This window comes from Taudactylus pleione, unplaced genomic scaffold (genome assembly GCF_031769625.1).
Source record: "Taudactylus pleione unplaced genomic scaffold, aTauple2 ptg000100l, whole genome shotgun sequence".
Taxonomy (NCBI): domain Eukaryota; kingdom Metazoa; phylum Chordata; class Amphibia; order Anura; family Myobatrachidae; genus Taudactylus; species Taudactylus pleione.
In genome coordinates this window covers 674,369-689,024 of record NW_028284502.1, presented here as the reverse complement: position 1 = coordinate 689,024, position 14,656 = coordinate 674,369, and the positions used below count along the sequence as shown (strand labels likewise).

General features: G+C 38.9%; 1 protein-coding gene across 1 annotated transcript in view; it reads left to right on the top strand.

Moving 5' to 3' along the window:
* SYT12 (synaptotagmin 12) overlaps positions 1 to 12,792 on the top strand; it is a 116,247-nt gene extending 103,455 nt beyond the window's left edge. The window contains exons 7-8 of the mRNA XM_088470397.1: positions 8,395 to 8,528; positions 10,432 to 12,792. Of these exons, the coding sequence (XP_088326523.1) occupies positions 8,395 to 8,528; positions 10,432 to 10,605 (308 nt within the window). The 3' untranslated portion in view covers positions 10,606 to 12,792. The remainder of the gene's footprint in view (positions 1 to 8,394; positions 8,529 to 10,431) is intronic.
* The last annotated feature ends 1,864 nt before the right edge of the window (positions 12,793 to 14,656 follow it).

Here is a 14,656-nt window from a genome sequence, read left to right as displayed (position 1 = left end):
ACATATAAAGTATACAGAAAATTTAATAAATAAAAAATACACAGAATTAATAAGAGCAATCTAAAAAAATATATTAAATATAAATAAATATTAAAAATATATATTATATAATGAATATCTAAATAAAAAAAATGCATATATAGAGGAATCCATAAATATATGCCAGCATATTGATTATAATTCTGATACCGAAAAATACAAAATACAATATCTTAATCTAAAACATGGTAATAATGATATAATGAAGAATTGATGCTATATTGAGATAATTATTATAGTGAATCTATTGAAAAACAGAAACATAAATACAGTTGAATAAAAATAAAAAATAGAAAGATATTTGTAAAATTGTAAAAAATAATAATAATAATAATAAAGGTGAAAAAATGAATGATTTAAAAAAATAAATATAAATGTAAAAAAATATATGTAATGATAAAAGAGGACCAAAGAAAGAAACCTATATGAATGTGAACATGTATAAACATAAACATGTAACATGTATGAGTGAAATGGAAACAAGGAAAGTGTATTAATAGGAAGAACAACTGTTTGGACACAGTGTTCTGTAGGACCCAATGGCATACATGAACACGCGTGCATGCATGTGTGAATGCATACACGCATGTACACTTCGAAACATGGATGACGTGTGTGCAAGGTGGTGAAAGAAGAGGAAGGAGAAAGGGGGGGACTGAAGGCTAAAAGAAGGCAACCATGAGGGATGATAAAAAAGCAGGGCATATTGAAGGCTTGCGTGCGCGTTGTTACAGCGGGCAACCCCAGAAGAGTGAGATATATTTAAACTCAGAATGCTGGGGATGTCAGTGGCCCAACACACATGGATCAATGAGAGAAAAGATAGTCTAATGGCCCAAATGAATGATAATACATGAATAGAAGATAAATAGTAAATAAAAAATGAATATATATATATATATTACATACAAAGGTGTATGTTGTATCAACATAAGTGACCGTAATAAATACAAATAAATAATTGCAATGATATAGGTAGAATTACAAGGAGACCCAATGACTGATTCAAAGAGGTTGAAACACAAAATATACAATAGTGAAGGTGAAAGTGAATAAGTGAATCGTGAGTGAACATGCGCGATATAGCATCGGTCAGCCCCCACATTGAGGTATTTTTAAACTCAAATTGTAAGTGCTGACCAATGGTAAATCGAGCATATATCTGGAATGAGAAAAGGGAGTTGACACCAAATCAACCCGAAATGACTATGCACCTATGACAGAAGTGGAGAGCCCACCCCTAGGGACCTAGGATCTGGGGTTCCACCATCATAATGGTGTCAGCAGTTATTAAGCTCAATTGTGTCGTTGAGACCTTTTGGTGAAAGAGTATCTAAGTTGAAGATCCAGAAGGCTTCACGTTTACAAAGAAGATTAAATCTATCACCACCTCTTTTAGTGAGGTGAATTTTTTCTAAAGCTGCAATAGTAATGTCTTGCATTTTACTAGCTTGACAGTTATGCATATGTCGCGAAAGGCTATGTTGTTGAAAGCCTTTGATAATGTTTCTTCTATACTCCATAAATCGAAGGTGTAGACTACGTGTCGTCCTGCCAACATACTGGATACCGCATTTGCATTGGATAACATAAATGACAAATTGTGATCTACAATTCAGAAAACTCTTAATGTTGAATCCCATTTTAGTGCTATTTGAAAATTTGGTATGAGTACCATTAACCGTATGTTGACAAGTTATGCATTTGTCTCTTCCACATTTGTAGAAACCTTTTGGGTTTTGGTGGTAACCAATTACCAACAGAGGAAATAGATGTTGTAGCTATATCTATAGGGAAAGTACTAGGAGCCAATTTGTGTTTAAGAGTCTGAGCTTTTCTAAAAATAACCATGCTTTTGGATGGAAGTAGAGAGCCAAGATATCTGTCATGATGTAAAATGGTTATATTATTATTATGAATTTTCTTAATATCATGTGCTGCTGTGTTAAATTGGGTGACAAAAGTGAGTGATCTGTCAGATGGCGTGTGTTTAATGATTTTATTAACTTTTTTAGAAACTTTTTTAGAGAGAATAGACAATATGGGTGTCTTATGAATTTCTTTTAAAGCTTGGTCTAGGATAGATGTAGGGTATCCTTTTTGGACAAAAGTCTGATATAAATATTGGCTCTGTTATTCAAATGCTTGCTCTGTTGAACTGTTTCTTCTAAGGTGAAGAAACTGTCCTTTAGGGATGTTGTTTTTCCAAGGTCTATAGTGACTACTTTTATAATGTAAATAATTCTGGCAATCAACCTCTTTTATGTAAGTGGCTGATTGTACTTTCCCGTCTAATATTTGAACTTGAATATCAAGAAAATTGATGGTAGTAAAATCATAAGTGTGGGTGAAAGTGAGACCAAAGGTGTTGTGATTGAGGTGATTAATAAAGTTGTCTAAATCCTTAATTCCACCATCCCAAATTATAAATATATCATCAATGTAATGACCATAAAGTACCAGGTTTGCACTGAACTCGCACGACCAAACATGACGCTCCTCAAAGAGGCCCATGTAGAGGTTGGCATAGCTCGGAGCTAACCTGGTACCCATGGCCGTGCCTCGTGTTTGTAGAAAAAATTGAGTGTTAGAAGGAAAATAATTGTGTTCTAAAATAAACCGTGTAGATGATAAAAGAAAATCTCTTAAGTTAGAATCTATTTCCATATCACTGTGTAAATAGTGATTTATAGCTAATAGTCCAAATTCATGTGGAATATTCGTGTAAAGTGATTCGACATCACAAGTTAACAGTATATATGAGTCTTTCCAAACTATTGACTCTATCATCTGTAGAAAATGTGTGGTGTCCTTAATATGAGATGGGAGTGCACTAACTTATATTTGTAGATATGAATCTACATATGCTGAAAGGTTGGTGGTCATTGAACCTACTCCTGAGATTATAGGACATCCAGGTGGGCATTATAAAGATTTGTGCACCTTGGGTAAATAGTAAAAAATAGGTGTAATAGGGTGATCTATAAGTAGGAATTTAAAAGTCTCTTTAGTGATAGTTCCAGTGATGTGAGTGGTAGTAAGAAGAGTGTATAACTCTTCTTGAAGTTTACTCATGGGATCAGAAGATTGCAAGTTATCCCAGTTGTCTGGAAGACTCCAATAGATAGTCCTCTCTGTTGAGTAGTACTAGGCTCCCCCCCTTTGTCTGCTTGTTTAATAATAATGGTTTTGTCTTTCATCAAGTCTTGTTGGGGAATATTATGTGACCATAAAAACAATGATCCCATTTGTGAAAGCATTGGAGGATAATGCTGGCTGGAAGTCCTCAGTGTAAGCAAGACATGGGGCTTTATCAACTTGCAGAGCTGTTTGAGTTAGTACATACAGTATATGTCTTGGTGTTGCTCCTGGTAATCTTAACATGGCTTCACTTGAATTTCAATGAAGTAGTTGACTAATCACAAGAATTACACCTTTATCTCGTTGGTACTTTATCATTATTTAAATAAAAGGCTTATATTTTCTGAACTGTTAGGATTTCAGAGTCCAGGCTGGGCTGATAATAAGAAATCTTCAAATTGGAAGAGATAAAATCAAGCCATTATGAAACTGTAATGGCTTAGAGCACAGGTTCTCAAACTCTGTCCTCAGCACCCCAAACAGTGCATGTTTTACAGGTCTCCTCACAGAATCACAAGTGAAATAATTAGCTCCACCTGTGGATCTTTTAAAATGTGTGTGTAATTTAATAATGACTACACCTGTGCACCTGCTGGGTGACCTGGAAAATGTGAACTGTGTGGGGTCCTGAGGACCGAGTTTGAGAACTACTGACTTAGAGGATCTATTCTATAAAGATTACCATTGATAAAAATGAGCTCAACACATTGTACATGGGGGCATAGTTTGGCTGCCATGTTAGCAGTGACCTGCCTCCTGGCCATCCTCACACAGCTAGGCCCCGCCCCTGTGCTTTCCTGTGTGTCCACAGTCCCAGAACGATGGGGTGGGGCTGAATGTGGGTGGCTGAGACTGATGTTGGGTCCACTTAGTATACTACATACTGTATATATATCTGTGAGAGAGGGAGCAGTTGAAGGGGTTAATACAACACTTTGAGCATGAACCAGCGCTGCACACTAATGAATGAGGTGCATGAGAGGAAAGAGGCCGATTAGGCACTGTCCAATACTAGTTGCAAAAGATACACCTCCAAACACGCGTGACTTCATTTATGTCCGGATCAGGGGTGTAGTAGGTATTACCACTGGCCGCATGGCCGGCGGTTCAAATCCCAACAGCAGAAGCCCGGCAGGGGTGAACATCCCTATCGCTAATTAAGATAAGTACCGCTAACCTAATTCCCTACCCTAATCCTCGTTTAGGGGTGCCTAACCCTAACCCCCCCCTTCCCCATAGCCTGCACCTAAGTCTTCCTGACTACATTCCCTGGATCAGGCATGGACAGTGAAAGGCCACCATCAAATGATGACTGGGCTTCTGCCATCAAGACTTCTAACCTAACCATCTCATCAACAGAATTCTATGGGAAAAAAATATTAATATGGTTAGCACATGTGCAATGGCACCCCGCGACCATACCCAATATTAAACAGCTGAATTCAATGGCCATTGCTTCCATACCATTTGAGGGCAACTACTATTGGAAAGCGGCAATCGATTGGTGAAAACACTACCATCGAAAGGGAAACATCGATGGTAGTCCGGATTTCCACAGCACACAATTGCATGATCACACCCTAACTGCACTTTGTTTAAGATTGATCTGTCAAAATGCATATAACACTGCATTCCATATACTGCGTGCACCCATTATCAGAAAATGTACACTTGCAAATTCATGCGAGCTATGCTCAACATTCAGGGAGGATTGGCAAGTATGATTAATGCCACTAACCTGTATTAAACAAGCAACAACGCCAATTTGCCCAACTGCTGCATTCTGTTTGGCTCATGAAATCCAAGTGCCTACAGTACCTTATCCCAAAGGGCAAGTGCAAAAAGTAGGCAAGAGATATTCCATAATAGCATTTGCACTGCAGCTTTTGCAGCTTGTAAAGGACTCTCTTAAATTCAAGCAATGGTTATATAAATGTGCCCAGCATGCTCATTGTCTCTTTGCCATTATAGAAAGGCTGCTTACTTAACTGCAACTCATTCAGGTAGTTGTGAAGCTTTTGTTCTAGTGATTGGTCTGCAGTCTTCTAGGTAACAGAAATTCCCTGTAGAGAACTGCAGGCCTGATTCAGCAAGGAACACAGTTGCTTATACGCACACAATCGGCCGATTGTTGTATACTGCGCATGCATACATCACAGTGCGCAAACCAGACACTGCGATTGGGTCTGCAATCGCAGTGACTACGCAGATCCATTGCAGTGTGATCGACGGGAAGTGACGTTTGTGGGTGGTGACACAGGGGGGGGAAATGGTCGGGCGAACGCAGGCGTGCCAGTGCGTTTCAACGGCATTGCAGGGGCATGCATAAATTAGCCACTGCAATACCATACATAGCCTGAAGCCTCATAGCGTGCACTGAAATAAGCAATTCCTGAGTGAGGTCTGACCTGCCTTAACTGTTCGTATAGGTCCAATGTTACTCGATGTTAGTACTTCACGGTCTTTGGAATTACCAACCAAAAAATGTATCTGCCCCTAACTAGGCAGGTTTGTAGAGAGACCTGAAAATATATGTTGTGATGTATAAACATGGTACTAAACTCCCTATGGGCTCCGTCTACATTTCTACACCAGGTGAATAGAGGAAAAAAACATATCTACAACAAAGAAGAGGAGACATATTGGCGGGGAAAAGGGTCGGCTTTATTTCATTATTGAATTGAAAGGAGGGAAAAGGTATGGTGACAAAGAAAGAACGTCCCTACACCCAGTATTGCCATCTTAACAAATAATGCTATAAAAGTTGCAGGTGGGGCCAACTGCCAGCCCATCACCAACAATTCAAGGCAAAAACCACGTATCCACTAGACTATATGCTCCATGAGCGATATCGTCTAGTGTTTGCCCTGCAGTGATGGGCTCAATGTTGTTAACGACACTGAGCATCCATACTGAACGATATCGTTCCTTGATGTCACCCTCCCTCATCCCCGTACTTGCAGAACCTGACAATATTGTCAGGTTGACCTGCAAGCACAGGCGATGAAAGATATCATCAACGACCAGCGGGAGCACGCATCGTTGATCATTGATGGCATTCCCACAACATGATATTGGGGGTGATTAACGATAAGGATATCGTTATCTTTCAAAGCGTCCAATTTATCATGTAGTGGATATGCGGCTTTATATTGGGGCCAACTGCTAGCCCATCACCAACAAATCAAAGCCTAGATGGGAGCAAACTGCCAGCCCATCACCAACAATTCAAGGCTTAGATGGGAGCCAACTGCCAGCCCATCACCAACAATTCAAGGCTTAGATGGGAACAAACTGCCAGCCCATCACCAACAATTCAAGGCTTAGATGGGGGCCAACTGCCAGCTCATCACCAACAGCTTAAGGCTTAGATGGGGGACAACTGCCAGCCCATCACCAACAATTCAAGGCTTAGACAGGGACCAACTGCCAGCTCATCACTAGCAATGAAATGCTTAGATGGGGCCAACTGCAGTCCATCATCAGAGATTATTTCAGGGGATGGATGTTCTTATCATTTGGCCAATTTAGCTTGTTCTGTGACTCATTTTAGACTGTTCAGAATAACTACATTGGTAAAACTTAAGGTATTTTGTCACCTAATAAAAAGCACAATTCAACCAATAAATAAGAAATGTACTGTATTTAAAAATATTTGTTACTTTTCAAATTAAATTAGCGATGTGCGATGACCCATGTGTGTTGGTTTTGATTTTGGCAAAATCATCCTCAAATGTTTTGGTTTGAATCCACTTTTAGTTTTGGATTTCTTTAAAATTGATCAAAACAGCTAAAATCATACAATTTGGACCTGTTTACATTGAATCCAAAACCTGAGATTCGTTTTTTAAATCCAAGTTCCGAACTTACAGTAGACCCGAGCTGGAACCCTGTTCTACTCTGAATCCCAGAAGTTCGGCTGTGTTCGGTTTTCAGGGAAACTGGACCACACATTTCTAATTTTAATATGAGTAAAATCACACCCGTAAGGTCATTTATGGAGCACAAAACAAATACTACACATTTTCCCTGTTCATATAGTACAGCTAAACACACTTCTAGGCTGGTACATCTGTGTGTGACTGAGGGCCTCATTCTACAAGGAACGCAGTTGCTTAATACGCATGCAAACGGACGATTGTTGTGTTCTGCTCATGCATATGCATCGCCGTGTGCGTGCATGAATCAGTCACTGCGATCGCAGACCCATCGCAGAGTGATTGATAGGAAGTGCCGTTTGGGGGGTGGTGATGGGGGAAGTTGGCCGCACGCTAGTGTGCCAGTGCGTTTGATCGCCGTTGCATGGGCGTGCATAAATTATCCAATGCGATACCATACGTAGCCTGAGGCCTCATAGCGTGCGCTGAAGTAAGCAATTCCTGAATGAGGTATGACCTGCCTTAACTGTGCATATGGGTCCGATGTTACTCAATATTACCGATTGTTTCGCTGTGTTGACAAAGTATACGGATGTGAGTAAGGGGAAGTGGACGTCCTTATGTTAGGCTGCGATCACAATACGAATGCATACATTTGCATATCACAGCTGATTATACGTTGCGTGCGTAGAAGCAGAATAGCGATCAGGCCCTGAGTCTGAATCTGTGTACAAAGTGCTCCAATGAGCAGCCCGGGCTTTTCCTCACACTGCATTCCGTTGTGCTTCATCTGTGACTTTGTGTGTTTATAGCAATTCCTGTGCGATTGAAGTTGCGGCCTAGCGTCTCTGGTACAATGTGAGTGACTTTTCGCCTCGTCTGTGATGCAAGTAAATGCACAATTGAAAGAAAAATACTGTGCATTAATCATCTGAGAGCGTCTTTGTTGCGACAAGCGTCTCGCGCCAAGACGCTCAGTGTATGAGGACACATCTGTAATAATGTATTTTTGTATGTTTATATATGAAATGCACAATATATGGGTGCTCACAGCAATAATGTGAAAACATAAAGGGGCATATATACTAAATATTGGGTTTTAGACCCAATAATTACAATTTAAACTTTCCTCCAAATGTACTAAGAATCACATGCAGGGGCAGCAGCTCTGAAAGGACCCCATCCCTGCAATGTGTAAATTAGGGAAATGATGGCTAGAGCAATAATTTCCCTTCTATATTGGGAGCCGCGGCAATTGCCGGGGAGTGTTCCAGCATTCACTTATAAGTGCAGACAATTAGCAGTTCATAATTAATCTGTTTATTTGAATCTGCAGACCCGTTTGTAAAGGTGTACCTGTTACAGGATGGCAGGAAGATCAGTAAGAAAAAGACAGCAGTGAAACGAGATGATAGAGATCCGGTATTTAATGAGGCGATGATATTCTCTGTACCAGCCATAGTACTGCAGGTAAGTCATTGCAATCATGCCTGTGAGGCTTCACTCCTAGTTTGTGCTTTGAGCTCTAGGGGACCCTGTAATAGAAAATGTGGGTATGAATACATTATACTAGTTTTGAAAGTAAACATTGTGTTCCTGGCTTTATTTTAAATGGATCTTGCACTGAAGATTTTTTTTTTTTGGCAAATATAATTTGCTACAGTAAAGGGCATGTAAAATACAGTCAATCATGGCATAACATGGGTGGGGCAAGCAGGGCATTTGCCCTGGGCACGTTAGTGGAGCAGCCCCCCTCATTTTTTGGTTTAGATTTATTTGCTTTCACCTGGCTACGGTGATCACTATCTCAGCGATCCCAGTGCCATTGATTTATAGTTGCAGTTTAACAGAAGCCCCTCTCCCCCCCCCCCCCCCCCAATCAACATACCTCTTATATGGCAACAAGGAAATCCCCCACCAGCAAACCCATTTCCCCCACAAGCATAGACTGAACCCATATAAAGCTCCTCTAACAAATGACCAACCCCTTCCTTTTCCTTCCACTTATACTGGGGTCTCCAATCTTCTTTACTCAGGGGCCTGATTCAGCGAAGGTCACGGTACCGATATTTACGCAGTTGAGCGCTGTTTTCCTACTGCTAACGCGCGTAAAGTTCAGAAATCCCTTAGTGTGCACGCACAAAATAATGTGTGTGATACTGATCGCAATTGCGTACAGAATTGCTAACACTTGAGAAGGGGCGTTGCGATCCCTGGGCGTATCAGGGTAGAGACTGGGAGGTGACCTAAAGTGATCATAAAAGGGGTAATGTCAATGGCGTTAGGGGAGTGTCTTCTCCATTGCCAATGGCATATACAATACTTCAGAGGCAATGTTAAGTTGGATATGAGGAGTGTAGCAAATGTCTATGTTGGGGTGATTACAAACTCCACTGCAAATGCACAGACCACACAGCCTGATTGTGGGCGCCTCACCGCTTGTATACTCCATCGCACAGTGGAGCACACAGGGAAGGCTGAGATGATCATTTGCATAGTCCCGCAACCACTATTTCAAGAGCGGCTGCATCCGCGGCTGTATTAGCTACCATCTCGGAATCAGAGCCTCAGTGTGCACTAGGTGACATTCAGTTGTCAGTGCCCCCTAGATCAGAAGCTTCTAGGGTGTGCAATGATGGAACAATGGGCATCCCCCGGAATAACTCTGATTATTCACTGCTAGATTCAGTAATAAAGCTGCAGCTTTTAAGATTGTTTTAAAACCTTAAGAGGGAACGTAATATTTCCATGATCAATATGTAGGGCACAAGAGGGGTGGACTGCTGTAGGTCACCCGTGGGACAGCTTTCAAATCCGTAATTACTGTTTTGCTTACCTCTCCATGCACCTGAGCCCATCATGTGCTCACTTTGGGAAAAGCATTGGGCTGCATGACCGTGATGCATTTGGGTCTGTTTAATCACCTCTGTCCTTTCAATGCTGTTGCCTGCAGTGGAGGAGTCGTCATTTTGTGGGCCAAAAATGTTAGCGCATGTGTTATAATTTGTAACTACAGTATTCTCAATGGATAGAGCTCACAAAATGTATCCATATTAAAGTTTCTAAAATTTTTGTGTATGTTGTCCTGCAACATTTTAATTTCACTTTCCCGTCTTCCCATGCAGTACTAAAAAAAATATATTGGTGATTTATACCATTATTGATAAGCAAAATGTTTTTGCTTTGGGTTTTTTTGCAGTAATTTATTTGTTTTCCATTATTTCTCTCAGAACTGAATAAATTTTTTCAAATCAGAGCAATAGGAATACATATCCCCTAACGTCAATGTATGTAACAGGATCCATAGAAAAACAAAAAGTTGATGTGTGTCCAACTGGTGACTGTAGACTGTGATGATTTGTTGCCGTTCCAGGACCTGTCTCTGAGGATTACGGTGGCGGAATGCTGTGATGATGGGAGGGCCGAGAACATTGGACATGTGATCATCGGTCCAGCAGTCAGCGGGCTGGGCGTGACTCATTGGAACCAAATGTTAGCTACCCTAAGAAAGCCTGTTTCTATGTGGCACCAGTTACATCAAAATTAAACTATGCACCCCGTTATGTCACCAAGTGCAGAAAAGCATAAGATCGGGGAGCAATGATGACACCAATCTTGTAAAACATATTAATGAACAAATATATTTTGTGTACATAATCTGCATGGGACCTCAACACTCTGTCATTATAGTTCAAGCAGAAAGTTATGGTAAAGCTGCTGTTTTTCCTATTTGTTTTGTGACTATTTTTGTTCTCGTTTCCAAGGATGATTTAAAAATCAAGCTTGTATATTGCAGACAGAAATGATGATGCATTAAGATGCATCACCAAATGGTGCTTTGCTTTACAAAATATAATAAAAGTTTGGAAATAATTATATTTTAATGACAGAGAGGTATAAACTTAATAGTAACTTAAAACACTTAGGGGCTGTGCTTGCTTGTTATTATTGAGATAACAGCTGCCCCTGGCCAAAGCCATAATTACATGTAGTAACTAAATGACAAACTACTTACTGCTATGTTAGAAAAAGATATAAAATATAAGGACAACAAAATCCAAAAAGTGACACTTTCATCGTTCATCACTGTGCAGCATATAGCTGCCTATTCACGGTCAGAACCTTACTTTGAACAATTTTATATCCATACTCATGGTCAAATTGGATGGGGTAATTCTGATCTAAGTTTGAGAGACTGGATCACGTGGAAGTCTATTCATGTGGTCTGTCAGCAACCACACTTTGTAGATGGTGGTCATTGGCCGACCCAATTTTTGTCAGTCCTAATTAACGTCCAGTCATACCAGCTATTCTTCGAGATTAATGAACACAACTTTGATGGCCAAAGTTTAACAAATTCTAATTAGCTGTCCAAGTCTGTGCATGTTTGGATAACTTTAAAGTGTGTACCGACTTTTTATTAAAAGTGATGCAAGACAGAGACACTCCACCTCACTAAACACATGTGAAGCCTTGACTAGAGGATCTCAGATAGCATAATGACCTGGTTTAAGAGATGTATAAAGTTGTCAATGAAAAACTCTGGTTAGGTATATACATGCAATAGAAGTCTTTATATTTTTGTACACCGCTGATGCGACTGGGAATCCTAGGATAACAGTCTACTGTAAAGGTGGATTAAATATTTACAATAAAAACGTCAACTGTAATACCTTAATTTGCAGACAATGCAACACTGGCAGAACAAAATATCTTGTTCTATAAATAATTCACATCACAGTGATCATTATAAAAATAAACTGTTGCTTCTTAAACATAGTATCTAGTATTCAATATGGTACGTTTACTATGAATCAAAGGGTTTTAGCAAGTATTAGTATTATCCTTTAGAATGGGACTTTGATTTTGAGGGATTTTGTTCTATCTGGTGTGTCACATTCGCTCTGAAACCAGTGTATTATTTTGGTGTAAATATCTATACCACCACCATTCATCAGCAAAAACTAAGCATGTAACATTGATATTTTTCATAAACTACATGTTTGCACCTTATTCTATTTTTCTATGAGACTTTACACTTGTTATAATATATATTTAATATACATTAGATGGTACACAACGTTATTATTGCTACCGACAATGTTATGTTAAAGCAAAAACATAATAAAAAAAAAATAAAATCTGTATCTAACTAGTCTTTTTGGCTTGATGATCTTCCTCTTCAGTATATTGTGGTCTGTGATGATTTGTAAGTCACTGGCTTCATCTCACATGTATTATTATCTTTTATCTATAAAGTGCTGACATACTTCAGATACAAACAACATCAGTGATCCTTGCGGGTTATACAAAAATCGACTAAAACATACTAAAGAGGGGGAAAGTCATAACAAAACCATCTAAAAAAAATAGTTTTTTCTTAATGAAATGTTAAAATTTTTTAATTTGACCCAATACAATTTAGTTACTTTCACAGGTATAGGGCTCGGAAACATGGACTTTGAAAAATAATGCCTGTTAAAAGCTTAGACAAAACCTTTTACTTTGTCCTCACTTTTAAGAGGCTAAATTCTCAGTTTCCCTAATATATTATGGACTCTATGTATTCCACAGTACTTAGTTTCTGTATTAGAGAGGTGCAACGTGTAATATTTAGTTATTACATATGACACAGCTCTGCGCAATATAGCCTAGAAGTGATCTCAGAATTTGGTGCACGGAGGAGGGGAGACAAGGGTACAATATATCACATATGGGGATCTATTTACTAAGCAGTGTTAGGAGACAGAGTGAAAAGTGATAAGGTGCCAGCCAATCAGCTCCCAACTGTCATCTCACAGGCTGTGTTTGAAAAATGAGTTGGGAGCTGATTGGCTGGCACCTTATCACTCTGTCTCCTAACACTGCTTAGTAAATAGACCCCATACTGATTCACCTCATTACAATGCGTTTGAGCCCTTGCTCCAGCCACATACCCAGTGGACAGCTACACAAGTAGCAGAGAGGACACAAATATGAAGAGTGAAAATGTGCTGCTCTTGTTTCCATATTTGCATTAATAAAATGACTCAATTGCACTTAATTAGCATTCCAAAAAAAACTCCATTATATTGTGTTAAATGTAATAATTTGTAAATGCTAAAGACATTAGTGAAACTGACATGAAGCATAGCAAATGCCTGTAAAAAATGATTGCATCCATTAAATGATTTTTTGGATTAGTGGCATTTAAGAATACACACTAAATGCATCAGATTAATGTCTATATTTACGATTCCTAACTAAGGTGTGCGTGTAGGTCTATTAAATGACTTTGCTGACAGATCTATTCAATTATTTGTAGCACTAGCAGCATCGAGAATACGCACCGAGGTGCTCATGCAAATTGTATGTAAACGCATTTTTACACATCTTACTGCAAAATTGTTCTTTGAAGAAAATCTAAATATTGTGCTTTCAATGCACACACTACACAATGTATTTACCTGCAAATGTATATAGAAAAATATGGGAAACAAAAATTATTTTTTTTTCTCCCCTACAAATGCTACAAGTATTTTTTATTCCCAATGAGGTATGCTATTGTTGCGCAATCATTTTAGCTACAATAACATGTTACCATTGTGCTATAGTTCGTCTGACTTTGAAAATGATTTCTAGTTATTTGTTCTCCAATATGCAATGGTGTGGACTATTCATAAAGGCTTCATCAGAAATGGGGTTTTTTTGCCACTTTGGCTTTGAATGAAGACATTTTGCATAAAAGTTACACCCTGCTGTTATGTGTAAAGGTGCATACACAAACAACGATTTTTTTGAACGATAATCCTTGAAAAAATCATTCACTTTCTAAGTTAAAAAGATGAACGATTATCGTTCATGCGCGTTCACGTTTGTAGTTCAGTCAGACTGACCAACTCAACGAATATGCAAGTCGTTTGTAGTTAAAAAAAAATCGTTCATTCCATTTAGTAAATGAACGATTTTAGTAAACGATTTTCGTTAATTTTTCCCTTGAAATAATGAACGAAAATAGTTTACTAAAATCATTCATTTACAAAATCGTTGTGTGTGTACGCACCTTAAATGTTTGTGCTCTTTGTAAGAGAATATGCTTACTCCATGGAGTTTGTACTGTGTACAGCCCTTCCACACAAGGCCATCCTGAAGCCGATGCCACAAATATTAGGCATATGACGTGCTGGTGGGTGGGGGTCAGCACACAGCAGAGACTACAGGGCAGTGATAAAAGCAGGTTCCCCTGGAAACGAGCACAAACACAGCAAACGGCAATCTGTACTGCATTTATTTTTTTTTCAAGCACAAACAACATGGTAGAAAATATTTCCAAAATGTGGTCAGATTAATAATGTTGGCATTACCCAGTCTCCTCTAAATACTGAAACTGTGAAAAGAGTAAAACAGTGGGATCCGATCAGATCATTTATCAAAATGCGTACATCAGTATCTACATTCAAATATTTAAGATAAATAAATGCAGTAATATTAATAAAACTATTTTGCATGTATTCCATATTTTATTGTACATATGACTTCTCAAATAACATGTCAGTGATTAATGTAATTAAAGTTGCATTACCACCTAAAGCTGCATACACACACAACAATGTTGGTGA